The 27,705-nt window shown below is 41.4% G+C and overlaps 1 protein-coding gene across 1 annotated transcript; it reads right to left on the bottom strand.

The window, feature by feature from the left end:
* Positions 1–647: 647 nt before the first annotated feature.
* LOC124862867 (neurogenic locus notch homolog protein 2-like) lies at positions 648–27,705 on the bottom strand. Its single transcript, XM_047357047.1, has 33 exons — positions 27,465–27,705; positions 26,569–26,641; positions 16,414–16,556; positions 16,003–16,338; positions 15,242–15,364; positions 14,924–15,157; positions 14,678–14,833; positions 14,398–14,583; positions 13,165–13,278; positions 12,090–12,203; positions 10,953–11,186; positions 10,718–10,828; positions 10,428–10,620; positions 9,987–10,132; positions 9,613–9,840; positions 9,355–9,507; positions 9,008–9,236; positions 8,720–8,921; positions 8,475–8,631; positions 8,203–8,387; positions 7,928–8,060; positions 7,556–7,813; positions 7,357–7,469; positions 6,713–7,239; positions 6,295–6,621; positions 6,057–6,205; positions 5,741–5,966; positions 5,534–5,624; positions 5,276–5,444; positions 4,848–5,152; positions 4,582–4,729; positions 4,394–4,491; positions 648–4,276 (listed from the first exon to the last, which is right to left on the bottom strand). Exons 1-33 carry the CDS (start codon positions 27,523–27,525, stop codon positions 2,807–2,809), a joined length of 7,392 nt encoding a protein of 2,463 aa, XP_047213003.1. The 5' UTR covers positions 27,526–27,705; the 3' UTR covers positions 648–2,806.

A 27,705-nucleotide genomic window follows, 5' to 3' on the forward strand; every position in this document is an offset into this window, starting at 1 on the left:
GAAAAGAGATAGAGCCTTTATTTTAAAGTGGACAAAAGTCTATGGCATTATTTATCTTATAGCATCTTATCTGAAGCTATGTGCTGCACATAGGTGTGATGCTGGCGTCTTTGTCTTATTCTAATTACCCCAATGAAGAATACACCGAACCAATAACAGTGTGCCGATACGTTCTGTTGATCCATCTTCTAAGGCACAGCTTTTACATTCACAAACTCCTCCAGTTTTGAGTTTGCAAAACAGAAATTATACATGCATTCTAAAGTCATAACAAATAGCTCTTATATTTCTGCAGAAGACTCTTGTGTTTTGGCGATTTCTGCTACTTAACTTACTTTTACCCAATTTGAATAATAAACTGAATCCGACTGCATTGCTTGATGGTTAGGATTAATGGGAATGTATGTATCTGACTTGAAATCTGTATAATGCGACTGAATTGACTTGTGCCTTGAGACGACATGTTTTGTGAATTGGCGCTATGTAAATAAAACTGAATTGAATATTATTATTAATATTACTTTTTGTAAATAAGATGAGAGATCTCAACTCTGTAAGATATAAATTGCATATGCTGTTTTAATATTTTCTTTGGAGCTTTTTCACAGCTAAAAACAAGAAACAACACTAACAATAATATACTGAAATGTAGTTCCCTATAGTTTTTATTATAAACGTATTAAACAAGTTTGACCAAAAAAAGAAAAACCGCTGAGAAATGTTGTTGACAATGACGTTAAACTACTTTTGAACAATTATAGAAATAATATTAAGATATATCAACATGTGCTGTTGTAACAAGATTACTAAAAAATGTTCATTACAGTCTCAGCTTCAAATAATGCTAAATGAAATACACTTTATTTCTGTCATTTTAGTACATAACAATCACTTTAGGAAAATAAGACTTCTTAAGCAATGATCTACCCAAAACAAACATATTTACAGTCTGTAACTGAAATTCTGTAATTGAAATGGTGAATGTACAAAACACTTAGTGCGAGCTGGCAGGGAAGTTTTAAGACCAGTTATAAGAAATTAGAACAAAGTCAGACAAACCAAATGTTTCACCTGCAAATAAAATGCAAACTGGTACTGTAGATCAGTACCTGGTTCTACAATGGACAAGATAACAGGAAAACAAAGATAAACTCAGTTGATAACTCAACTAAAGGCAGTGTTTAGGCAGTGCCACTGTAAAAGGAACAACTAGAAGTGGTGGGGAATTTCATCTCTGCTCATAAGAATGAAATGAAAATGCAAAAGATTCTGTCTTAATATGTTTTGATAAAAGAAGTCTGGGATGTGTACAATATGTTATTGAGATGTGACCCCCCACCCCCACCTATATGCCCAGGTTACATAAAAACAAAATATTTGTTCAGACACAATACAAGTGTTAGCTGAATGACTCTGAGTTTCTTCTTAGAATTATGCAACAACAAAAACGCTACATAGTAGTGTTTTTCCCCCCTCATTCTTTTTTCACCACCACACATCTTTATGGGCCCTGGATGTGTTATCTACTGGAATATGCAAGGGAACCATCCCTCTGCATGCCATAAAAGACCTCCCTGAGGAGTGACAGGGCATCAGCAGTCACAGCCCAGCAGCCCCACCTTCACACCGACCACCACTCCCAACTTGATCTCAGCTGCAACAGTCCATTTAGTCCATTTTAGGTAACGGGGTCAACAATTTCAACAGGTTTGTTGTCTAGTTCGGTCATCTTTTAGTCACCTTAAGGCAGCCATCCAAATGTGTGAAGATAGGAACAGCGGAGGAATGTTTGCAGGGATGAGTGACAAAATAGCAGCGGATATAAGCATAGCTTAATACATCTGAAGTGATGTTTAACAAAGAAAAAAGGTATTTATGCTTTTCCACAAATATACAGAGTAAAATAATAAAAAAATATAATGTAAGGGCAGTGAAAAGCTGATTTTTAAAGGCCAAAAGTTTTTTTTGTGAAACATAAATAAAACAAATGCTTAATAACTAAAAGGTAATAGATTCAGCAGTAAAACTGTCAGAAAATACTCTAGTGTCAATGAATAGTTATATAAAATAGATGTATCACACTTAATATTTTCTCTGATTTTTTTAAAAGATTATATGTAAAATTCACAGCGATTAAATGCCCCTTATATTATAAATATCCAATGATGTCAAATGTTGTATTTGACGAAGACTTGCCCTTTGAGGCTGGTCAGTTGAAGTGCTTTAAAGACACTCATCTACATTCTTGTTCATAACACTCATATAGAAAGTAATTATTTAAACTCAAACGTGACTACTGCAGAGCAATTTATGAAATGTAGTTGCTAGAACCATTTTAACATTATGATGGCAGTTTATATGAGAGGCTATAACAGAAATTAAACTAAAGAGCAGTTCAGATACATAAAAACAATAAATAAAAATAAACAAATTCCCTTCAACATTTCACTTTTTCTCTGTTCTACTTTTTAAATGTTTGTTAGTTTTTTCGGAGAGTTTCCCTAAGTCTTTGAAATTAAAGACTTGGTTTTCTTCATATACTTTTTTAATAATAAAAAATAGTCCATCTGTGACAGAATTACTTCATTAAATTGTCTGCAGTTTTTTCAGACAACACACATTTCCCTTTACTTATTTTTTTCTCTGCTGTATTCACTAGCAGACGGTCCTCTTATACACATTGCCAGCCCAAATCCAAAGAAAATCTTGGAAACATGCTGACAGATAAAACACAGACAGACCCTAGAGCCAGTCTAAGAACTCTTTTTTTGCCCAGTTCCTTTTTCAGGTTCAATCGCAATGATCTTCATGCAAACACCTGCATCTTGCCATTGGCCTCTGGGATTTGAGTAATTTGGGTCTGGTTGGTGACAGCAACGGCTGGGCTAGGTGTGGAATCTGACCAGTCAGAGACACAGTGGGGAGAGGGACTGGACCAGTGCTCTGGAGACTCTGGAGAGGGGGTCAGGTAGGGATGCTCACTGGGCAAATTGTGGAAATGCTTGGGTGTGGCATCTAACGTGGATGAATAGCTGTGTTGGGAAGGAGGAGTGGGATAATCATCGTTCCCTGCAGCACTCCCACTTGGCTGGGAGGAAAGGGCCTGAGCTGGCTGGGCTGCTGGCGCTGCTCCTTGGGTGGGCTGAGCAGGAGGCTGAGAGGACTGCTGAGCCAATTGCTGCTGCTGGAAGAATGATGGTTGAGGCTGTGAGGTCTGTGGTGTCGGTGGAGTAGAAGTGCCCATGGGAGCCATGCTTGGCTGGTTAGTAATGTTGTGATTAATAAGCTGCTGTTGCTCTGCAATCGAAGGCAGCTTTACTGGGCTGATGGTGGGTGTGGAAGTAATAGGTGTGGGCTGCAGCATTGGACTGCGGTAGAGCTGCTGTTGGTGCATCAGTATGTTCTGCTGCTGCATTGCTGGGCTCTGGACATGCATGCCTGCCTGGGTACTCTGCACAATATTCACAACCTGCTGACCACACCGAGAGGATGGAGGCATGCGGCTGTGCCAGTCAAATGGCACAGTGACAGGACTGACCATGCCCATGTTGACCCCCAGCTGGCCAGAGTTAAGCACATAGCCATGGTTGACATCTGAAGCCATAGAGACACGACCCTGCATGGACATTCCTCCAGTTCCAATGTCATTAATTTGGGCAAGAGAAACAGCGAATGGCCTCCCTCCTTCCAACATGCTAGTGTGTACCATAGGGGTGTTTGGGACAGACATGGAGGAATGGAAAAGACCTGCTGTCTGCATGGCCACCGGTGACGTTGGATTGGTGATGTAACCAGCATTGCTAGCTCCCCCGTGAGGTGAGTCCAGGGAGTCCACTGGGGACAGAGTTACTGAGCTATCCAGTAAGGCACTCTGCATGTCCAGAGTCAGCTTCTTATTACGAGCCTTCACTGACTCCTTCAGACTTGCAGCATGCTGGCCTCCCAAGCTGGAACCTTTGGTCCCAGGCCGACGATTCTTCTTGCCCTGCGGGGTACTCTTCAGACTAGGGAGGAAGGCACTGGGAGGGCACATGAGGGGGGACAGAGTGTGCCCCCCTGTGAGTTGGTGTCCAGCTGCTCCATGGCTCTGGGGACTCCTTACTGTGTTGTATTCATCAAGAAGCTGTACAATGTCGTGGTGCATGCGCTCAAGAGCAATGTCTCTTGGCAGTCTGTCCATGTGGTCTGTGATTTCTCTGTTTGCAAAGTGAGCGAGCAGCACTTTCACAGCCTCACAGCTACCTTCACGGGCTGCAAGGAACAGAGGGGTCTCCTCCTGTGAAAACAGTCAGAAAGCATACCAAAATGAAAAAGCTAAACATATACATATATACATATAAAAGCTAAACATATACAACATGAATGGAATCAATGCTTGTGTTTTTAAAACTACCTTGAGATCTTGCATGTCTTTGTTGGCTCCATTTTTCAGCAGAGCAACTGTCGCATCTACATTGTTTACAGCTCCAGCCCAGTGCAGGGCAGATTTACCTAAGAAACAAACCAACCATTAGGAAACATTGGTTGTGTTTAAGTCTTGACATGAAATTATTGCAAAGGATTTGGAGTTCTGACACTTACCCAATTCATCAACTGCATTAACATCTGCATGACAAGTAATAAGCTCCTCAACCATCCCCTCCACTGCCAGTCGTGCAGCCAGGATCAGTGCAGTAGAGCCATCGTACATGCGGGAGTCTAGATCAGTGGCTCGATTTCGAATCAGAATCTAGATGAGTGGAAAGAATTGCATAAAACTTAATTTATACCATACATTTTGGGAAAAAGTGAAAAGTCTTTCTACAGCTGATGTTATAAACAAACACAATGTATTAACGATTGATCACCTGGAAAACACCCTGTGCGTCTGCAGCCACAGCAGCATGTAGGGGTGTGCGACCCGTGTTGTCTTGAGCATTAGCGTCTGCTCCGGCATCCAGCAGGCGCTTAGCAGCATCAGCACGTGCATAGCGAGCTGCCAAGTGGAGTGCTGTCTCACCGGTTCGGTCTGTTTGTGCAGCGAGTGATGCACCCTGATAGATTAAGTCAGAGATAATGTTGGCAGAACACTCTTCATTCTCCTCCTCCTCTGTCACCTCAGGTTCTAGGCCGCCTCCACAGAATGATGCCAGCATCAGAGGTGTAAAACCATCTGGGATGTGATCAAGTCAAAAAAGAAGTTCTTGTTAATTCAAGTAACCATCACGATAATTTATGAAGAAAGTGTCAAATGTATTTGCAAAATACAACTTGTACCCTTAACTTCTATACCAACCTGGGCCTCGGACATTAACGTCCATGCAGTCACTTTCAAATTCTCCTTGAGGTGGAGTGAGGGCCATTGTGGGTGGTACACGAATGTCTGCAGCTGCGAGATGGTGCTGTGTCCACTGTCTGCAGTCCACGGCATCTTCACTGTCTGAGAGCATGCTTGGCTCCTCAACCTGAATTCATAGAGAGATTTGGTAATATAAATTCTGGTGCTTGTGTCAACTCTGTAAAAAATGTACTGTAAAGAACCTGAGTGACAAACCTTGAGTCGTTTTGCTTCAGGGCAATCTGAATCTATCCACTGATTACTGTGATCTCCGAGGAGAGATTCCTCAACAGTTTTTGGCATGTGTCTGATGACAAATCAGCAACATAAATCAAAGGAAAACCATTGAAATTCAAAACAGATTCCTACTGCAACAGCAAGCCATTTTGCATTAATAGTAAACTCAATTGACAAATAACTTACTTCATTCCAAGAGCATCCTGACCCACGGGTTCCCTGCGGTTTTTGTTACTGCTGGGTTCCTTCTTTAGAAAGAAGCCTTCAGGGAACCAGAGGGTGCTATGTTCACGCTTTCGACGAGTTATCAACATGCCGATCACAAGGATGACCAAAACAAAAAGAGACGCTATCCCTGCCTGCATCAACTTGACCCAAGTTGGTATCGTTACAACGGTATTCATCGTTTCCCCTGTTGTGGCACAAGAAAACTTTGATTTAAATATATTAGCCCCATTAGAGTAACCCCTCATCCTTATATTAACTCAGGATTCCCACTCACCTCGGGCTTCTTGAAGGGGATACGGGAAGTTGAGCATATCTGTTGCAGATAGGGCTCCCAGATAATCTGCTGCACTGTGAGCTGTAGGGAAACAGTCCTCTATTTCCTGAGAACACAAACGGTTGTCTATCTCAAGATAGACAATGGACCTACAAAAAGGCATAGAAGAAGGTGTTTTTGTCAAGAACATTCTCCATTTAATGATTTGGCTTTTATATTTACTGTGTGTCAGACTGACCCAACAACTTCATGTTGATGTTCGAGTTCTCGCTTGAGGCGTGCCTCTCGACGGGTGTAGGGACGGATCATTGCGTCTCCATTTTGGTCCAACCTGAAGCGTACTGAAGTGTGCAGAATAGCACTTAATTTCTGCAAAAATGCTTTGCTGGTGCTGAGGAGCTTGTCTGGAGGCAAAAGGACTACCAAAACCAAAACACCATCAGCAAGATCTTCTGGAACCTTCTGTGCACAATCTAAGCCATCCCAACTACACTCTGCTGTGTTGCAGCCCTGGTCACACAGACCATCAGCGTAATGGTCGTCGCAGTAGTTTGCATATATTGGACTGGAGAAAACATAGGAACAAGGATCAGCTTAAGTATTCTATGCTTAGATTAAGCAAAAGGAATCAAGTTCATCAATCAAATCAAACTCACTTGCAAACTTTCTCTTTGCTTCTGCAGTCAAAGTTGTCATACAAACAGTCAGCGTTGTTACAGAATTCATCGCAGTGGCTATTGTTGAAGACCCGCCAACAGCGGGGTTCTGCGCAACGAGCCCAGGGATTCACTGCCAGGGAGCAGTCACCACCATCCCAACGACAAGGAAGTGTATTACATTCCTTGTCGCAAACACCATCATTGGCTTTGCTATGACAGTCTGCCTTAGGGCAGGAGAGAGCCGGAAGCTCAGATTTAGTGCTTTCCTCGCACCGTTTCCCCATAAACCCACTTGGACACTGGCAATGAAAAAACGGGAAACTGGTTTCTTCAGTGCAGAGGCCCCCATTCCGGCATGGCTTAGAAGAACACCCGTCATTACTGCGATGCTGACACTGGGGCCCGCCAAAGCCTGTCAGGCATGCACAGCGCGCTCCCCTTGTGGTGAGGGCACAGCTTCCTCCATTGTAGCAGGACAGCTCCCGACAGGACATGCTCCTTTCACAGGTTGGACCAGTATAACCCTGGAGATAAATATTGTACAAGTAGTTTGTGATTACAACCTTTTAATTCTGTCGTGTCATTTGCAAATTGCAGTATGACATTATATGTTTGAACACTTAAAGAAATTATAAACTTACAAGTTGACATGTACAGGTGTATCCCAGGGGAGAGCTCCTGGTTACAGAACAGGCCCCCCCGTTTTGACAAGGCTGAGATTCACACATACTGAACCTGTTCTGACACCTTCGACCTGAAAGCAATTCATCAGTTGTTAGGTTTTATCTTAGGCAAACATAATACAGTGTGACAGGCCATCCAGAAGGATAATTGTCTAACCTGTGAACCCAGGCTTGCAGACACACAGGTAATCATTGGGCAGCTGGATGCAGTCAAGACTGTCGGTGGTACTACATGGGTTTGAAAGACACTCATTTATGTCTCCCTCACATCTTTCTCCTGTGAAACCAGGTGGACAATTGCAGCGATAACCACCAACTCTGTCTACACAGGTTCCATTATTGAGGCACTTCGGGGGAGCACCGCGCAGCCTCAGCGGTGGGGCACAGTCATCCTCATTGATCTCACAGAGAACACCTTTAAAACAGAATATTATCACACACTAATCAATATAGGTAATAGCTGTTCAACATTGATACTAAACGCTTTAGCATTGTATTATAGGCTTCTGTTGCATTTGTGCTTGCATACCTAGTGTGCCGGGGGGACAGGAGCAAATATAATGTCCTACTAGATCGATACAAGTCCCTCCATTCTGGCATGGATGGGACTGGCATTCATTGATTTCTATCTCGCAGTTCTGTCCAGTATAGCCAGGCATGCACTGTAATGACACGACAAGCACGTAATCTTTAAATATGTGGAAAAGAAAAATAAACAAACTAAAATACCTTTGCAAAAATTATCTTTGTTAAATTTTGACACTGAAGAATTTAATAGCTGTAAAGTAGAAGGGTTTTACTTACATCACACTGGTACCCGCCGACATATGACCTGCAGGTGGCACCATTGTGACAAGGTTTGTCTTCACATTGGTCCACTTGAATTTCACAATAGCTTCCAGTGTAGTCAGCAGGGCATTTACAAAAGTGTGTATTGCCAGTGTTCACACAGTGACCACCATGATGGCATAGCTCGTCAGTTTGGATTCCTAATAAGAAAGATATAGGTTAAAATATTAGTTAACTCGCTCAGAGCACAGACTCAAAGAGATCAAGAGCATAGAAAAGTAAAATACCCCGCTGGCGAGCCGCTGTTTCACAAGAGACTCTTGGGATGTCACAGTAACGCCCAGACCAACCATTAGAACAATCACAGATGAAAGAAGCATCCTTTTGGCGACAACGTCCTCCATTCTGGCACAGAGATGAGCGTCGGCACAAGTCAACTGGTGTCTGGTCAACCAAAGAACAGAAATCAGAAACAAAGGCAGAAAGACTGGAAATATTACACAACATTTGAACTAAATTTAAGTTCTTGTACCTGGCACCGGTTGCCTGTATAGCCCTTAGGGCATGAGCAGCGGAAGGACTCCAGGGCATCTTGACAGATGCCACCATTTAGACAGGGCTGGGAGTCACACTCATTTACTTCATACTGGCAGTGGGAGCCGGTGAAGCTGGAGCGACAGGTGCAGGTATAGCCATTGATTTTGTCTGTGCAGGTCCCTCCATTGAAACAAGAGCTGTCAAGATGTAAAAATAAGAGGAGTTAAAGTTTATACTTTTTATTAGAAAATTCTGTGCAGACTTACCTTAAGCACACACTTACCTTTCAGTGCAATCAGGGATGTTAGTTTCACAGTAGATGCCAGTGAAGCCAGGTGGACAGGTGCATGTGTAAGAGTTAACATAGTCTGTACAGGTGCCTCCATTTTTACAAGGGGAACTCTGACATTCATTTATCTCTTGAGCACATCGGGGCCCTGTGAAGCCTGGCAAGCAACTACAGTGGAAGGAGTTCACACCATCTGTACATGAACCTCCACTTAAGCAGGGGTCTGAAAGGACAAGGGGATTAAATGACTTCGGTCAAATACAGTAAATGTACCAATATTGGGACAGACCGGTGCTGACAGATATATTATTTGTGCACAGTATATTTATAATGTCACTTACTGGGAATACAGTCATTAAAATCAGTTTCACAAGTCAGCCCAGTAAATCCTGCCCTACAAGAACACAAAAAGCCTCCAAGCGTGTTGGTGCAGGTCCCACGGTTTTTGCAGGGGTTCGACATGCATTCATTCACATCTATGTTACACAACTGACCTGCAGATTGCAAAAGATCAAAACAATGAGATTTGCTTTGTAAGCCTAAAAACAGATTATCGCTAATCAGTGTAAGTAGTGATGCGACTGAATGGAGTTTCTAACCTTGCCACCCTGGCTGGCAGTTACACTGATAACCCAGGTAGTCTGGGGTGTGGGTGCAGACTGCATGATTGGCACAGGGGTTAGGGACGCAAGGTGTGTCAGCACAGGTAGGTCCGCTATAGGGGAGCTCACACAGACATGTGAAACTTGCGACACCATCCACACAAGTTCCCTTATTCAGACAGGGGCTGGAAGCACATTCATTGATGTTCACCTGGCAGAGGTTACCTGTAAACAGAACCAAAAAAATTGTAACACTTTGACCCTACAACTTGTGATGGCTAGATGTAGCCACGTGTTTATCTTCACCACTAGGGTGAGCCACACAACTGAAACTGGAAAGTTTGTTTTTGGCTAAATTGCTCAGTTCTCACCTCTGAACCCTTGTCGACACTTGCAGGTAAAACGATTGAGCAGATCAATGCATGTCCCAGCGTTCTGACAAGGACTTGGTAAACAGTCATTTCTGTCCAGGTCACAGTTCTTCCCAACCCATCCAGGTTCACAGTCACAACGGTATCTGAAAACACAGAAGAATAATTAGCAAGCCAAAGATACAAGTTTGTAAAAGTGAACTAATCAAGACTGGAGACCTGTGCTATAAAGCAGGATTAGATGCTGAGGGAGAACTTTTCTAGAAAGTTTGCAGTGTTTAAATATTAACATTCCTATATTATTTGGTGTAATAGCTGGTACTTGTGGTTGCAAAAATATATCCCAGGTGTCCCAAACCTGCTTTATTGAAAAGGCTCTTAATGTACAGTCTGACAAGCAGGATTAGTCACAATGTTTTAAAAAGTTAAAGCTATTCATACCCGTTTATGTCCTCCCTGCAGGAGCCATGGACACATGGGCTGCTGCCACACTCATCCACTTGGGAGTAACAGTAAGGGGGCTTAAAGCCTTCAGGACACTGGCAGTGAAATCCATTTTCTTCATCAACACATGTTCCCCCATTTCTGCAGGGGCTAGAGGCACACTCATCTATTTCCACATTACATTTAGGACCTGGATTGAGAGACAACAGACACATGTCAGCATTTCTAGTTTGAAATATGTTTTTTTTACATGAAACTGTGGTTTTTTTGTCCAGAGAGAGACTTACCTGTAAAGCCAGGTTTGCAAACACAGTCATAGCGATTGATGCCATCTTTGCAGATTCCATAATCGCATGGGTTACTGGCACAATCATCAAAGTTCATTTCACAGTTGGTACCTGGGTTTAGAAAGGAGTTTCACATTATTCTATTAAATAAGTCAATGTTTTAATGATGAATGAATGTGTGATTCAGCACATTCCATGACCACTTGAACAATTTGTTGAATAAGATTTATCCTACCTGAAGTTCCATGCTGGCACTGACAGATGTACTTATTGACCCGGTCCACACACTTGCCCCCATTCTGACAAGGATTGCTGTGGCACTCATTAAGCTGGTTCTCACAGCGATAGCCTGTATATCCAGGATCACAATTGCATGTGTAGCTAGCAATGCCATCTATGCAAGTACCATGGTGGCATGGGTCAGGTTGACAGTTGTTGATATTACTCTCACAGAGTCTCCCTTCATAACCTAAAAAGGTAAATTGCATACAAACAGGTTAGGTTTTCTGTGCAACAAGTTGCATTGCAGTTGTTTGTGTTCTCCCCTTGTTCATATTGTATTCTTTTTGACAGCTTGTCCATTGTTATGTTGAAAATCTTCATTATGCTTCTTTTTCTTCATAAAGTCTTCCTTAATTTTGTGATCTGACCACTACGGTTTCCATTTTACGATGTGTTTGTCTGCATACCATCTAACTGTTGGTTTGTGTTGTGTGTGTAGTGAAATGTTAAGTTGGCCAAATAAAAAAAAAGCGCCCTGCACCGCCTTTCCAGTCCTGTGCCTTTGTTCTCAGTGGTCCAGTGAACAATAGACAGCACCATGTCAAACAGGGCCACTTCACTCAACAGAAGGGGCCCACAAACACAGCGAATGCCAAGCAGCTGGCCACTGAAACAATGAAGCAGGCTCCTCCACTGGCATAAGTATAAATAAACATTTTAAAGACACAGTCAGCCAGCTTACACAAACAGATTTTATGACAAACAGTACATGTCATTGTATTGTAACATAGTCCTGTGTTTAAGAATATGGATGTGACTAAATGCAAAAATGCAAGATATTGTATGGTATTGGTATTGTGTGGGGTTTTAAGGAATGAACAGATGTCTGGGTGATGACCAAGTCTCTTTTCTTAGCAAACTACTGGTTCTCTGTGACCCCATGATCCTGACAGCCAATGAGGGAAAAGGGGGGATTAGGGGCCACTTGGCCAGCAGACACCCAAAGAAATAATTCACACCCCAAACAATGAATGCTTATTAAGCACAAAATAACTGGTTAAGGATCATCTGCTCCACCGTGTGAGGAGACATTGGACTGTGTAGTGCTAACACCTATCCACTGAGCACAATTAGATAAATAAGCTCTTACCTTCAGCGCAGCGGCACTCAAACCCATTGGGCCGGTCGTAGCATTTTGCTCCATTCTGGCAGGGAGTGCTGGCACACTCATCTATGTCAATCTGACACATGGTACCAGTAAACCCTGGGACATGCAAACACAAAGGTTAAGGGTCAGACAGACGGTCCAGTGAAAGGGTCCCTGCCTAGGTCAGAGGGCATTTAGTAGAGGCCAGTAGTTTGGTTTGTCATGTCTGGTTAAGGTACTTTTAAAAGCTTCTTTACTGGTTAAGGACTTGTGATCTTGGCATTGCAACCAGGACATAGCTGACCATCACAAAGTGGCAATTTTACATATTGTGTGAACAATTTACATTCAATAATAATAATAACAATAACTGTAATAATAATATTAATAATAATAATAATGTCGCAATAGGAAGATTTTCAGAGCTTAGAGAACTGAACAGACTTGAAATCTTTGAACACGGCACCCATTAAGAAGTGAATTGGTGCATTGGTATCACAGTGTTCAGTTGATTAACAGTGTCAAAATGGTTTCTGTGTTTTGGTGCTTGGACTGCTAAAGGCGTGTTAAGAGGAGACAGTGGGATTGTTTTTTTTTTTTTTTCTTTTTGGGACCCCCACACCTCCTCTCCTACAACTTGCTTTAGCTCCACTGTCTCAATAGCTAGATAGGGGGTGAAGTGGGTGGGGGGACGTCTGTCCCAGATGTAAATTGGGGACCTGGAAAAGAATCTCATTAGCAGAACTGCTGTCCCCCCTTAGCACTGCAACCAGGGCAGGATGAGGGAGAGCTGTCCCTTCCACATTCCACAGAGGAGGGAAGCAAGGGTCACAATAGTGCCTTTGTTCAGGCAGGAGGATCTGCAGTCTTTAGCGCAAGCCTTTTTATATGAGTGGTGGCTCTGTATACCATCAGACAGAAGTAGTGTGTAGCCCGTAGCTACTTCGGTTTTACATATTTATAAATATGTAATATATATTTAAAATTGTTTCACTATTTAATCAGAATTAGAAATGTTAACAGACAACATGGATCCAAAGAGAAGCAACTCATATTAGAGCAATCCCCTTAAGCCTACCTGGCTGGCAGGTGCACGTGAAGCCGTTGACAACGTCATGACAGCTGCCATCATTCACACATGGGTTGCTTTCACAGTCATCAATGTCAATCTCACAGAAAATCCCCGTGTAGCCTGGAAGATAGAAGTTCAAACTGGATTACTTACTTTGCACATTGTTGCTGGAAATTCAGTATTAATGTAAAAGTAAGTCCATTCAAGAAGGTATGGACAGCATCCTGATTTAAACATGGAGGAAGATCTAGAAGGAACTTTTTGGAATTTTTCTAAACAGGTCTCTGTCAAGTCATGAGATGGACCAAATGATCCCAAAACCATTCCCAGTGGTGCCACTTCACTGACCTGGAATTACCACACCCTGCTGTCCACAAAATGTCCCCTCCCAGGGTCAATGTCCCTTTCACCAGATACATGTTATACATTCTATGTTAGCTAACTATGGAGGGCTACTCCTTTGAGATGAAACAGAATGTGAATGAGAGTGTTGCCCCTGGGGAGAGGCTAGCGTGGAATCAGAAATAATCAGGAGCTCGACATGAGCTTTGCTAGGCTGACGATGAGAACGGTGATGAGGAAGGTCCTGTCTCTGGAAATTAAGGTGGGGGTGGGGGACTGAGCTCTGGGAAAAAGCCTCTTTCCCTAACCGTGTCTATGAGGGGTGCAAAGTGGAGCACAGAGGGGCCCTATTGTTCCACTTCATTCCCACCACTCTACCTCTCATTAGTATTCACAGCACACTCCTCCCCCTAACTGTTTGCCCTCTCTCACATCCAGTCCTATAGACCAAACTCCCAGCTCTAATTTGTATAGCACCAAAGACCCTAGGACATACGCGAAGGACTGTGTGTGTAATTGTAACTGTGTTTTAGGGTCCAAATTAAAACTCCATACAAACTAACACCCATTGTAAGTACAGTGTGGTGCAGAGAGCAGAGAAGCAACTGAACCCCTAATGTTCGGGGGACTAGGTTACCTAACAGCCTACAGTTAACGTCTGCATGGCAGAACTACCAATAGTGTTTAAGGTCAAGTTTAAAGACATTAATCCATTATACTGACATAACTCTAGCCTTCTGGTTTACAAATTTTCAATCCAAATATTTTTTGCTCAGATCTGTAAGATGGATTATTAAGGGACATCTCTTTGGTTTTAAAAGTTACCTAAATTTACAGCTTTAAGTAAAGAATTGTTCTTTTATCTTAATGAAGGGAAAGTTTACTATGTATGAATACCTGGCATGCATATGCAAGTGAACTCTCCAATGCGGTCCAGGCAGGTGGCATCATTCTGACAGGGCATGGAAACGCATTCGTTGATGTCAATTTCACAGCGTGGGCCAGTATATCCCCGACCACACTGGCACTGAAAGGAGCCCTCTGTGTTTACACATTTTCCAAAATGCTCACATGGATTTGCCCCTGTCATCAAAAGGTCAAGGATCAGCAACTTTAACAGATTTTGTGTAATCACAGGTTGAATTCTAAAAACAAAAGCATTTAGCAGCAGCCTTACCAATGGAACATTCATCCATGTCCTGGTTGCAGGCACCACCCACAAAACCAGCAGGACAGGTGCAAATGGCACGGCCATTAAGGGGGTTGGTGTCACACACTGCCCCCTCATTGCAAGGGTTACTCACACATGCATCATCCAGATGACAAAGCAGACCTGGTCAAACAGCAAAAAAAAGACAATATATTGACTTATTTAGCTGACACATTGAGACAAACAGGTACAACATTCAGCTAAACGGCATACCTGTCTTCCCAACTGGACACTCGCAGAAGAAGGATGCTACACGGTCATGGCAGGTGGCGCCATTGAAGCAAACAGCTATTGCGCAGTCATCAATGTTCTCACTACAGTCATCTCCAGTCCAACCATTAACACAGACACAGGTATGACCACCAATAGTGTTGAAGCAAGTGCCTCCATTATGGCACGCATTGGGCTGCATGAGACACTCATTGACATCTTCAGCGCAGTATTGTCCTACAGTGGTAAAGTGACACATCGGTTTAAATAGGCTCATTGTGTCATAAACAACAAATTTAAAATATATGTCATAAGATGTACCGGTCCATTCTGGTGGACATTGGCAGTTGTATGTATTGACTCCATCCACACATATCCCCCCATTCATGCACTTGTGGCCTGGACAGTCGTCGACATTATTCTCACAGTTGTGTCCCTCAAACCCTAAAGATTAACAGAGAACCAAATGAGGACACACAGACAGCCACACACTCCAGATGAGAGTTTATCACATATATGGTGTCACATAATGAACATGCTAAGCAATTCTACTCTTATGCACAAGTTACATTTCCCACACAAGAGAAGGTGTGGGGCAATGTGTGTATTAAGAATTCAGAAGGTGAGTGAATGTTTACATCTTGACTTTTCCCATATAATGTCAGCTACGGGAGTGATTCCTGGCTCCTTCAGAGGTCTGCCCTCCCTTCCATGTTTGCTTGTTTTATAATCTCTCACAGTTTCAATGACTTCCTCTCTGGCAGGAGACATTTCCTGTCAGGTCCCCAGTGGGAAACCAGAAGGCTCAAAAAAGTAAATTCCTTCTGTTGTGAAAATAGATGAGTGGAGAAGAAAGCACACATGCTGCCTCTTCGACTCTCCCACTGCCCCATCTACCACCATAAACTGCTATTAGCGGACAGGAAGTGGACCTAATAAATAGGATAAAATCCCAGGCAACAGCTCTACTAGATAAATTACAGAACAGGGAAAATTTATTTAATTCTAGTACCCTGCAAAGAATGTGAAAAACAAATAGAAAGACTGAGTGTGTTTGTTCTACAGACAGAGAGCTATTGTACCTGGTAGGCAAGCACATTCATAGGAATGGTCGCCTGTCTGGCGACAGGTGCCCCCATTAAGACACTGAGATGGGGCACAGGGTAAGGTGGACACCTCACATGTACGACCACTGTACCCAGGCGGACACTGGCAGCGGAAAGACCCAAGTGTGTTAGAGCAGAGGCCACCATTCAGACAAATGCCAGGTTTGCGACACTCGTCAATGTCATTGCGGCAGTTCTTTCCCTGGTAGCCAGGTGGACAGGAACAGTTGTAATGGTTATTCCAATTGACACAGCGAGCCCCGTTAGCACAGGGACTTGTGGCACACATATCGATGAGAAAGCAGTCTTGACCTGAGGGTCATGAAAATGCATCCAATTAATACAAATGTAAAATTGCTAAACCAAATTGTTCTAATAAAGACTTACCTCTGAAACCTCTTTGGCACACACATTTGTACTGTGGGATACCATTGACCACATCACTCTTGCAAGCTGCCCCATTCAGACATTGTGACCGATGACAGGGATCCAGGTGCTGACAGTTAGGCCCAATAAATCCAGGACGGCATCTGTAAAAATAACATTAAAACAAATGATATCTTGATTTCCAACATGCTAATAATCTGGTAATTCTGTCTCTATATCTCCTTTGAACAGTCGGATACTTGCTAAGCATTTTCAAAAATTACTCTTAGCCCTGAAATGATTATGTATTTACTGCACAAGTACACATCGTGCCATTCAATATTCTAGCAATTATAACAAAGACGAACATCAAATATTTAAAAAAACAGGTTTTAGTGGATTTATCAGGATAAATCTGTTACTTTAAGATTAAGAGATTAATTTTCTCCATGTAATCTAACATTCTTCCACTGTCATTTTTTTTCCTGATGATGGTTTATACATTTTCCCAGACAGAAAAAAAACACACAGACATACCGAAACAGCACTTTAGAAACGTAGCAAATGCCAACAAACCTGTCCTAAGGAAATAAGAACTATAAAGTTACTGTTTAAAAAAAGAAAAGCAGCTTTGGTGTCTAAATAAAATACCACATCCAGCTCCAAGTGATTATTGTAAAGCACATGTTGGTGAGTGAGCTTTATCTGTTAGATATCTCTGATATGTGGGTCAATCAGAATAAGTATATTTTATATCATTGCAAACATCTAAAGAGATTTTGTATAAATATTTTACCTGGAGATTTTTTTGGTTGTTGTGCTATTGCACTAACAGCAAGGCTTCGATCAGTGCTAAAACATGGCTAGCCTATGCTTCTTCTTCACAAAACCTACATAGACACAGCTGAAGACCTGCTGTTGGAGTAGGTGAACATAGTCTAAGACTGAAATAAGCAAGTTACATCTAAAAGGCAGGATTTCTGGCACGCAGTGGAAGCAAGGGTAGAATGTACAGAGGCCTTATTACTCAACGCAGGGTCTCGTGGGTTCGAGTCCCGGCCCATTGACATTTACTGCATGTCCTGCATGTCAAAAATAAAGGCTACTAGTGCCTAAAAATGCAGGATTTTCTTTGGTCTATCCATAAAATACTGAATTGCAGTCATCATCACAATATCAGTGTGTGCAATATCTTAACTACAAAAGACTGCTTGTATTCAATATTTGGTACAATACTATACAGCAAGCACCATGCATTCACGCTCAGCTTATCAATAATATATTTTACCAGTTATAAGAACTCAATCTGCCCTTAAATTTAACACCTAATGTATATTTTTATTAGCTAAGATAATGAAACTCATGTAGATTGGTGGGGGCATTTTGTAAAGACAGAAAAGACTCAGGAAATATCGGTTAATTGTAATCGATATTCTCATCGCAATTTTTGGCAGTACTATCACAATTATTTATCTTTCTGATACTGTGCAGCCCTACTCTATGGTCATTTGTAGCATTCTTATGGGACTTTATTAGAGTTGGTAACACTATATCCACAAACCCTTGCTTCAAACAGACTGGGCAGCGATAGCTGGGTTCTGGCTCCCTGTAGATTATTTTATTTGAAGGCAACTCTTTAGATAAACAGTGTTGTTTTTAGTGTTCTTCTTATAGGCTAGGGCTGCCCAAAATCAAGAAAATATGTAAATTCAATGTATAATTGCAATAATATGTAAATGAAATAATTTAGCTGAAAATAGTGATGACAGTACTGATTAAAAACCAACCCACTTTTTTATGACTTCTATTCTTTCTTTATCACACAGTTTCTCACCTCTCTTTGTGTGCTTTAGCATTTCAACCACCAGAATACATACGGTATGAACATTGGGGGAGTTAGACTTATAGTGCATGACGGTGGAAATATAAAATCCTCCCAAATAATACATGATTAGGGATTGCAATATTGCACACTCTGATAGATGCAATTAGGATTGCATTTTGATATATTGTGCAGCAATTTTACAAGCTTTACTACTACTGTTCATTGCTATGTGCATGTTGTGCATTTATCCTATAAGCTGATATGTAAAAACTGAACTGCTATTATCTCCTCTAATTAGACATGTTAAAGTTATGCTGAAGAGAATGAGAAGCTCAGAATCAACACCTTTATAAACTGTCATTTTCAGAAAGACAGAAATAAAAGAGATTTTTCAGTTTAATTAGTCTTTTTTCTGCTTTACATAGAAGTTAAAGGACAGTTACCATGATTAATGCACATACCTGTTAGTACATTCACAAATATAAACAAAATCAGCTGTGAAAATGTGCAATATGTCCACAGAAACTGATTTTATGTATTAAAAAAACCAATAAATGCCTTGGGGAATTAAAAACACAACACAATAATCGTCCCAAGGTAGGAAGTAAAGAGCTGATAATTTGTTGGGGTTGTTAATATGAGCCTGCATTTGAGTAATCATGCTGAGAAAAAGTGTCTGCACAGATACTACAGCATCTCTTCCTTCCTGCAAATCCCCTCTGAACACACGCTTGACTTTCCCTTCCACAGCTCCCTCCTCTCACGCGCTGAAAGGTCAGATGTCAGAGGTCCTCGGTCTTATTGTGATGATAATGTCATTTGGGCCGCCGAGTGTGGCGTGGTTCTGCTATGGAGGATAAAATTGCCTTTTATAAGATGCAATTGGTGGTAAGAAAGACTAAGAAAGAGAAGAAGATAGTGGTCTGGTCCAGCAGAAATGTCATGTCATATTTCCTGTAATCCTTGGTTCCTTGTTCTGAAAACATGGCACTCACTCCTAGTGCACAATCGCTGTTGCCCTAGCAACCACACAGACAAACAAGTGAGCCTGATACCCAACCAATCTGCTCCTCCCCCACCCTTCGTCCCATGGCTATTTGTCATGGCTTGGCTGGGTTTATTTAGAGGCAAATTAACTATGTCTGGAATCTGGAGTTTTACAAAAAATGAAACACAAATGTGGCACAAAGAGCCTTGAAACTTCCAAAGAAGAAAATTGCATACAGAGCTGCAAAATACAAAAAGAATTTTGACATTCTTCTGAAATCCCTCTGTATTATAGATAGTTGGATGTGAATGAAATCAAATAGCTAGAAAAATATCAAGTTCTTGTTCCCAATCACAAATAACCAACTCAACAATTCAATCTCAGAAGCACTCTGAATGTCAATGCACACTGATAAGTCAAAAATATTAGGTGGGTAGAAAAAGATTGGTCTATCTTTCTGTGAGAATGAAGTGTAATGATATATATTTTGTCTGCATTAGCTGAAGATAATAGTAAAGCCTGCTAAATTATTTGCCCTTCCTTACAAATGCAGCCAAACCACACATTTGTGTCTAGACTTGACTCAATGCCAACATTCTACTCCCATAACAGACAAATTGGAGTGCTATCTGAGCAGAGAATGTGAAAGAAATGCAACTTCCCTGTTTTTGCTGTTCATACCGCTATGAAAAGTTTGCTTATCAAGCTCCCTTTAACCTTGTGGATTTCATAGCCCATGACAACAGCAGCCCTGGATCTATGGTTTTGTCTTTCTACTTATTTGTGCCAAATTTTTGCAACAGGTGCAGGGCTGCTGTTGTGCAACAGGCTCCTTAGTCATACTTTTGATTGCCAACATCTGACTTTTGAGGAAGCGAATACTGCAGATGACAAGGAGGGGTCCGAGTGCTGCCTTGTGATGGTCAGAATGGATAATCTCTCCCTGTCAACACATATGATTGCTCTTGCCAGCTGCACTCCTACCATCTGTCCACATCTGTCAGAGTGACTCTGGATGTCCGGTATTTACATCTTTGGACAAACTTTAAGCCAAAACAACTGGGCTGTTTTGCCCATGGGACTGGAGCATTAACCAACACACATAGCTGCAAACTCAAGAAATGTGGTCTTTTCTCACTGATACATGCATTAGCTGTTCTACAGTTTCAACATTTTGTAGGACTCGCACGCAAAATCACACTGCAACCAAGTAAAACCATGCAGCACTCAATACACTTTCAAACTCTCAGAGGGGAAACTTACAACAAGGCTCAGCCCCTTAGGAACATGGAATGCTCAAAAGAGATGACCCTCTGAGAAAATTATCGAAGAAGAAATGATGAGACATTGTAATCTTAAATATGGCATTCACAATGTTTGCAGTGATGTTTTTAATTTTCAGTTTCAAACATAGACACTCTCTATCCAAAATGCATTGATTTATGTGAGTGAGTTATATCACCTATGCTTGTGTAATACAATGCTAATTTTCTTGCTTTCTGGTTCACTTGAGCAAGGTAACCTGAGCTCATCCTCTTCCACACAATAGTAGCTATTCTGCCAGAGGTCAGAAGGTGGCTCACCTGTGAACAAAGAGGCTGTAATCTCTTACATGCTTCATACACACTGTCATGCTCCACAAGACAACAAGTATAAGAGGAGGAAGAGAAGCAACAAAACAATGTTTTGACTTGGAGCAATGTTTCAAGTTGTCCATTACATGAGTGGAAGTGATGAATGTTTTGTAAATTATTTTACAATTGCTAGAAAGAAATGGTAAAGTCTGTCTCATTTTCCCAACACAGCCTTCTTTCCCACCGTTCTTTCCGCAAGCAAGCAGGAACCGGCTCCTCTCCTTTATAAGAGTCCATACTGACACAACACTGCCAACAAGAGCCCATGGTTGCCCCCTCCCTTTGGCAGTCTCTAAGGCTCGGCTCCTCTCAGCTTGGCTCTCCCTTCTTCACCAAAGAGCCAGATTGGGGGTTGGGAATGTTTTGTGGCCCAAATAAAAGAGCTAAAGTAGTTAGAAACCCTTTGTATAAAAGTGTTGGGGGGCCATGGCTGTGCAAGGGGGGGGTGGGGGGGGGGGTGCAGTGACCCAAACAGCTAGTCTTTAAAGTCCTCAGCCGTAGCCTGGCAACAGTAACCCATGGCGAGACAGGTTCAAAATGAGAAAAAGAGGTTGATGAGAGACAGGGTTTCATAAGGACAGTTAGAACTGTTCAGAAGACTGGTCCAAGTCAATATGCAGGTAGCTCTGTGTAGAACTGCAGGAACAATTTAGTCTTGTAATCATACACAACCATATCCAAAAGCATGTGTTTGTGTTTCACAAAATGGATAACTAGATTTGTTTAAACACTTGTGTTTACATGCACACTGAGTGATCCCTGGAGGCCTTCCATCTTATCCAATGGGTGTAGGACGTGTGGCTACAAGAACGTTTTTATAATAAATAAATTGAATTTCAGGAAAAAAACAAAAACTGAAGATAATCCTTCTCCCCTCTGATAGCTTCCCAGTAGTCAAGTCAACATGTTTAACAGTTAAAATCTGAATCCTGAGCAAATGCCAGAAAGTTTGGAGAACACTACAGATCGAACCCTGAAAGAAAAGTAAAACCTTGTGTTGCTATGCGCTCAACATAACTGCTGTGTAAAGATCCAAACATATGTTCACAATTTTATTACTCTACTTCACCGTCTTTAAAAATGTGAAGCCAATGTCAATTTGGAAGAGTCCACCAACACATTTTTCAAACAGCAATGTGTTTGCCCATAACCACATTGCATGAATCCTAGAGTCGAGGTCCTTTAAAGCATTCTTAACTGAGCTCAACCACAAAACCCCTCCCAATCACCTAACCCGAAACAGATTCACGTTAGTTTCACTAGAAAACCTAAAATATAAATGTAGGTATATTAGACCTCAAAAATATTTTTCGCTATGCAGCAAAAACCTTCTGCACATTGAAAGAGCAATATATGGAGATAAAAAAACATCTGATAAGTCGCCCTCTACACCTAAATCTGTTGACAGAAACTGTCCCACTGATTGACTGAAGCCAGCGCAACCATGCTTATAGTCTTGAAAGAAATGAAGTTTGTTTGTGGGGCACTGGCAAAGGTTCTTTATGATAAGCAAAGGAAAGCAGCCAGAGAATGTTGACTATCTCAAGAGCTGTCACCCAAAGAAGTACTGGAGATGTTACAAAAGTGCGTGTCAGTCATCTGTGAATCGTTTTGTGAAAATGGAACAAATTTAAATAGAGCAGCAAGGTTTTCTTGACTCCAGTCTTCAGTTCCAACACATATTGGAAAAGAAATTGAAACCATATACATTGGCTTAATGTTGCCTGGTAGAGTCAGGGTGTCTGTAGAACGGCTGCTTATTTTAACTGTGAATGTCTTTTCCTGAATCATTTAGAGTTGGAACATCCCTAAAGGGAGGGAAACACTGGGAAATTTTGCTGACAGAGCTCACTAATTCCAATCAGATCTCTCTAAATGTATCTACAGAAAAGACAGTCTTTCAGAAAAGAACAAACACAGTGGATCAGACTTCAAAGGCAGGCTCATCCCTACACAGGCAAGTAGTTCGCACATATAATGACACTAGAGGGAACATTACATAGATTCCAACAAGATGTTCCTAAACCAATTCAAAGTTATTTTACATATTAATTTTGTGACGAGCCTCACGTTCAAGAGATTACAAGTTTCACCGCAACGAACTTCAAAATAAGAAAGGGATACAAAAATTATCAAAGTCTAGTCATAAGGTAAGAAAAAGTATAGATGAAACAAACTAAGGCAAACTGCAAAATAAAGGCCTCAATACACTCAGTACGCTGCTTAAGCTACTGAGATAAGACAGGATGTGCATAGCAGGGAGGTCAGAAGGCACCACTTCCTTGACAGAGCCTGGGAACCAGAGTTCCTCATCTCCAAACATGACCCAGAGAGAAGTCATGTTAAGAGGCTGGGGCAGAACTCATCTCCTGAAAGATGATGCCATTTAAATCGACTCAGTCTGCAATGAATCAGTTTTCTTGAGTAATGACATGACAATGGATCCATCCGCCTGCTGGGGCTCCGTGAGTGATGGGAACCTTATGTTGCTTTACAACATTGCAGAGTAACTAATTGCAAATCAAACAAGTTACTCCAAAACATCTAATTTTCAAAGAGACCGGGCTAACGGTATTGTTAAAGGCATTCCTGAAGGGGCAAACATGGTGAAAGGAGGGGAGACAGAGACAATAACCTGAAACCACCAGAGGGAGAGGAGGAATCTTCCTCACTAAGCATTCCTTTCTAATCCACCATAAAGATGGCAAAGAAAACACTAGCCCTGAGGTGCTGTGAACTAAACTAACAATATAATCTGTCTCTTTGCTATGGTCTTTCTCTAAATACATGCCTTGGCATGTACGTATAGTTCTACTGATTAATAAAAAATGCATTTTTACCTTTCATGTCACAAAAAAAAATCACGTATCATTTTTTTTTTATTTGTAAATTGCTTTTTCTGCAAAGTTAAAACTTCCTAACAGGTGCTACGGTTTCTTTCAAGCCACTTGTCTATTTTCTTGGTTATTTTCCAAAAGTTAAACAGAGTAAGAAAGCAGTTTGAGGTTATTAAAAAAAGAAACAGCACTCAAAATGGTCTAGCCAGCATGTTCCTTATCAAAAGCAAAAGTCCTCTGTTATCGTGCTTTAAGTGGCTGGAAGTTGCCATGGGGTCATGACAAAACACCCACTATTTATTTGCCGTCTCTGCTACTGAGGCTAAGGACCACTGCATCTGTAGGTCTCAGACAGCAAAGCTGACACAAATTTATTTCCAGTCAGCTTTGTAGATTTATGAGGGAAGAGCTGGTTGCAGTCTGTGGTCTGATTCTGTGTTGAAGCCAGAAAATGTGAAGTATGAGGTGGGACAAGATGCAAGTAGAGAAAAGGGGACCTGGAAGCTGTTGCACTGTGAGAGGCAACATGTGCTTCAGGGTCTGTGGGCTACCAGCTTCATTCCTCCACAAGCTTGTCTCTCACAGTATGGGGGCGGCTGACTGCTCAATGGCAGCACCTGGCCCTGTGCTTTCTCTTTGTCAAGATCTGACTTCACTGGATTACCATCACAACATCCACCAGCTGTCCTATAGGCAGCCCCTCCCGCCCAGTACCTCCTCCATCCCACTCAGCCTCCCTCTAGCCATTCCCTACCCCCTAGTTCAGTCCCTCCAGCTGGATCCTCTCTGAATGACACCCTCTCGATCTGCCTAATTATTACTCCTTCGGCAGTGTCGCAGTGGCCCTCTTCACACAGTATTCTCAGCAGAGTTGAGGGCCAATGGCTCTTCAGTTGGACTTCCTGGCTGGTCACCTTGAAGGCCACACTACCCATGACATCACTAGCCATTCACTGTCAAGTTCAACAATTTAATACACTGAAGGATCAAAGAATCAGAACACTGGGGAGGGGGTATCATGGAAAGTAGATCAGGGTAATTGATATTTTAGTGTTTGGATGCAGAGCTAAGAAATTTACTTGAACTTTATGCTAGCTTTATGCATAATATGAGAAGATTAGTTTCAGGATTACTGTTTCTTTTCAAATTTGGCTTTAAGTAGACACTCCAAACTGTTATCAGTCTGTTTAAACCTGCAGACCATTCTGACGTTTTAAACATCAGAATGGGTCAGTACATTGTAAATATATGTTAATCAATATCTGTCAACAATCTTTTCTAAAGACCATGATTAGAGAGCCAGGTCAAAAAGTTGAATTTTTCAAACTAAGGAAATTATCCGAGGTATTTTTTGGCAGCTAAACAGAGGATGTATCTGTATCTGGGACAGCAACAATGACACCTGCCATACCCACACAGCAGTTCAATTACTAGTAAGGCCATTTCCTGACCTAGAAATTAAATACTACTAATAGCTTCAAAACAACATAGTCTCTACCAAACAATGTGTGCTAGAACATACAAGCCAGTTGTATGTTCTGGCTTATTTTCAACTGTTATTTTATTGTTTACAAATATAGCAACACATTTATCTGAATCTGCTTTATGTTTTCATTTCACTTCATATTGCTTTCCTTTTTGCTGTGGCCTAACTTCTCTCCTTCCCTTTACCCTGTGCTGTGGTGCCAGGTTACAGCTAGGTATCTGGGGAAAGAAAGGATCTTTTCTGCTGTTTTGGATCTCCCGTTTCTGTAGGCTCCCATGGGAAGGGGTGGGGTGCCTCCACCACTCATAGGACTGGTCTGACCACTCTCATGTGTCCATGCTTTGCTCCACTGCTCTGCACAGCTTTTCTACAGTCTGATATTTTATGTCCCGTTCCATTAGAAACGCTTTGCCTTAAAGCTCAGTATTTTTCAGAACAGTCACTGTAACTGTAGATCCTTTATTGTTTTGAAATATGTGCACATACATGAGAACAAAAAAATAGAAATCTGTCTGGCTAAAATTATACATTTACAAAATGACAATTGTCTTGGCTGTGGGTAATGATTGATGAAATGTGGGTAGCGGTTACTTGTTTACATGCATCCAGGTTACACATTGGCCAGCATGGAATAACTACTCTAGGCACGATAAAGACTTTACAGAACTATAGACTGCAATAACATGGATGCCTGCAACAAGTCAATTCATGGTCTTGGAGAAACTTTGACCCTTCCAACTGAATAAACTAAAAAATACCACTTAAAAAATATATTCAAAGTTTTGGAGCCAAGCAGGAGGAAAGACAGGGATTCTTTTCTACCACTGTATCTCCTTCATCTGAAACACCCAATGCTTCCTAAATGAAGGAGGAAGAAAAGAAGGGCCCTGAGGCAAACACTGTAGGCTATTTGACTTGACTATTGTAAGGAGCTCCCACACACCCCCACCCTCACCAACTGGAAAAACAAAAGCCTTATCATTGTCAGAAGATCCAAGAGCTCAATGGAGCATGGAGCGGGAAACTGAGACAATTCACCGCAGAGTTCAAAAAGGTTTCAAACAAACTAATTATAGTACCACACAATAAAAATAACATCTACCAAGAAAAAAAGGTAAGAAAGAGAAAAAAGAGAAAAGCTTGTGATTTAGTTTCATTAAGCCCTTTAACAGGTGCAAGAGATGGTTCATGGAGGACAAAGATTCCTAAGGCTTGGTGATGCTCATCAGTGAAGGCCTAATCAATTAGACATTGCAGACAGACAACAGGATATGACAACACAAAAAGGCACTTTCTTGACGATTTGAAGAACCACCTGACAACAATTGAACCCATTTTCACACACTCAATCAATAATTTGAAAGTTTATCATCTGTATGTTCATGTCTGTGTTATGTTTTACTTACATGCATCGAGAGGTGGAATCTATGCATGTCCCTCCATTTTCACAAGGACTGTATTTATCCGCACAGCTGAACCCTGTGGAATTTCAGGAAATTTGTTAGAAAACCCGCAGATGATAAACTTCTGTGCCATCCAACTCAGCTTTTGAAGAGACCTCTTTCCTAACTACAATCTGAATAATGGAGCAAAGATCTGGATTTCTTTCATCAAAGTTGTAGAAAAAAATGATTGAGCCAAAGATTCAGAGGACTCACATGTTGTGATTTCAGATTAAAGGCTGGAACACTTGTCCAAAGCATATAAACTTTGTTTCCTTGACAGCGGTACAAACTCACAATAATCATGAGCTTATAAAAGGGCTTTCTTTAAACATATAAATATTCATATTTAACAAGCATTACCCAGACCTATAAAATCTATTTAAATGGGTCTTTTAAACCCACCTCCTCTACAATTAGGGTTTAGAGGCTCAGCATGGATAATGGGCTAATGCACTGATTTACTACAGAATAAAAACTACTTTTCTTTAAGGCTTGGATCTACTTTATTTTCCAGCATGTAAAATTAATATGTATTAAAAAGATTTTGGCATGTGAGTTCCATTGTGTTAACTAGCATGCTGTTATCTGTTGCGGTTCTGTTTATTCCTAGAAGTTTAAGAAAATGTAGCCACTTACATCTGAAAGTTACGTTTTAATAAAACGAACTACTAAAGGTAAATGAACTAAATAAACCAATACAATCATCTCGTAAAAGCGCTTGGTCAAGAATAGGGCAATTACCCTATAATGTGGACACCGGACAATAGGTTCGCTGTCCTGACATGCCCAGGCTACCTGTGGATTTAAAGCACACTTGCATACTTTGGGTGGCTGTTACAGAGTTTTACTTTACTCACCTTCACCAGTATGCATGCACAATAAAAACGACAAAATAATCCATTGCATATTCCCTTCCATTTCTGTGGAAAAGTTTCCAACGTTGCGAGGAGCGCTTTTAATAGAAATACATCCTCTTTTTAATTTGCAAGAAAAAACTAAGCCTCCAAAAAGTTTTCGTTAAATCAGCCGGGAAGCGAAGCGTTAAGTCCCAATCCCGTAATATCCTCCGTAGCACGGCCACGGGTGCTGTGATTCTCC

The sequence above is a fragment of the Girardinichthys multiradiatus genome, chromosome X (assembly GCF_021462225.1).
Source record: "Girardinichthys multiradiatus isolate DD_20200921_A chromosome X, DD_fGirMul_XY1, whole genome shotgun sequence".
Taxonomy (NCBI): Eukaryota; Metazoa; Chordata; class Actinopteri; order Cyprinodontiformes; family Goodeidae; genus Girardinichthys; species Girardinichthys multiradiatus.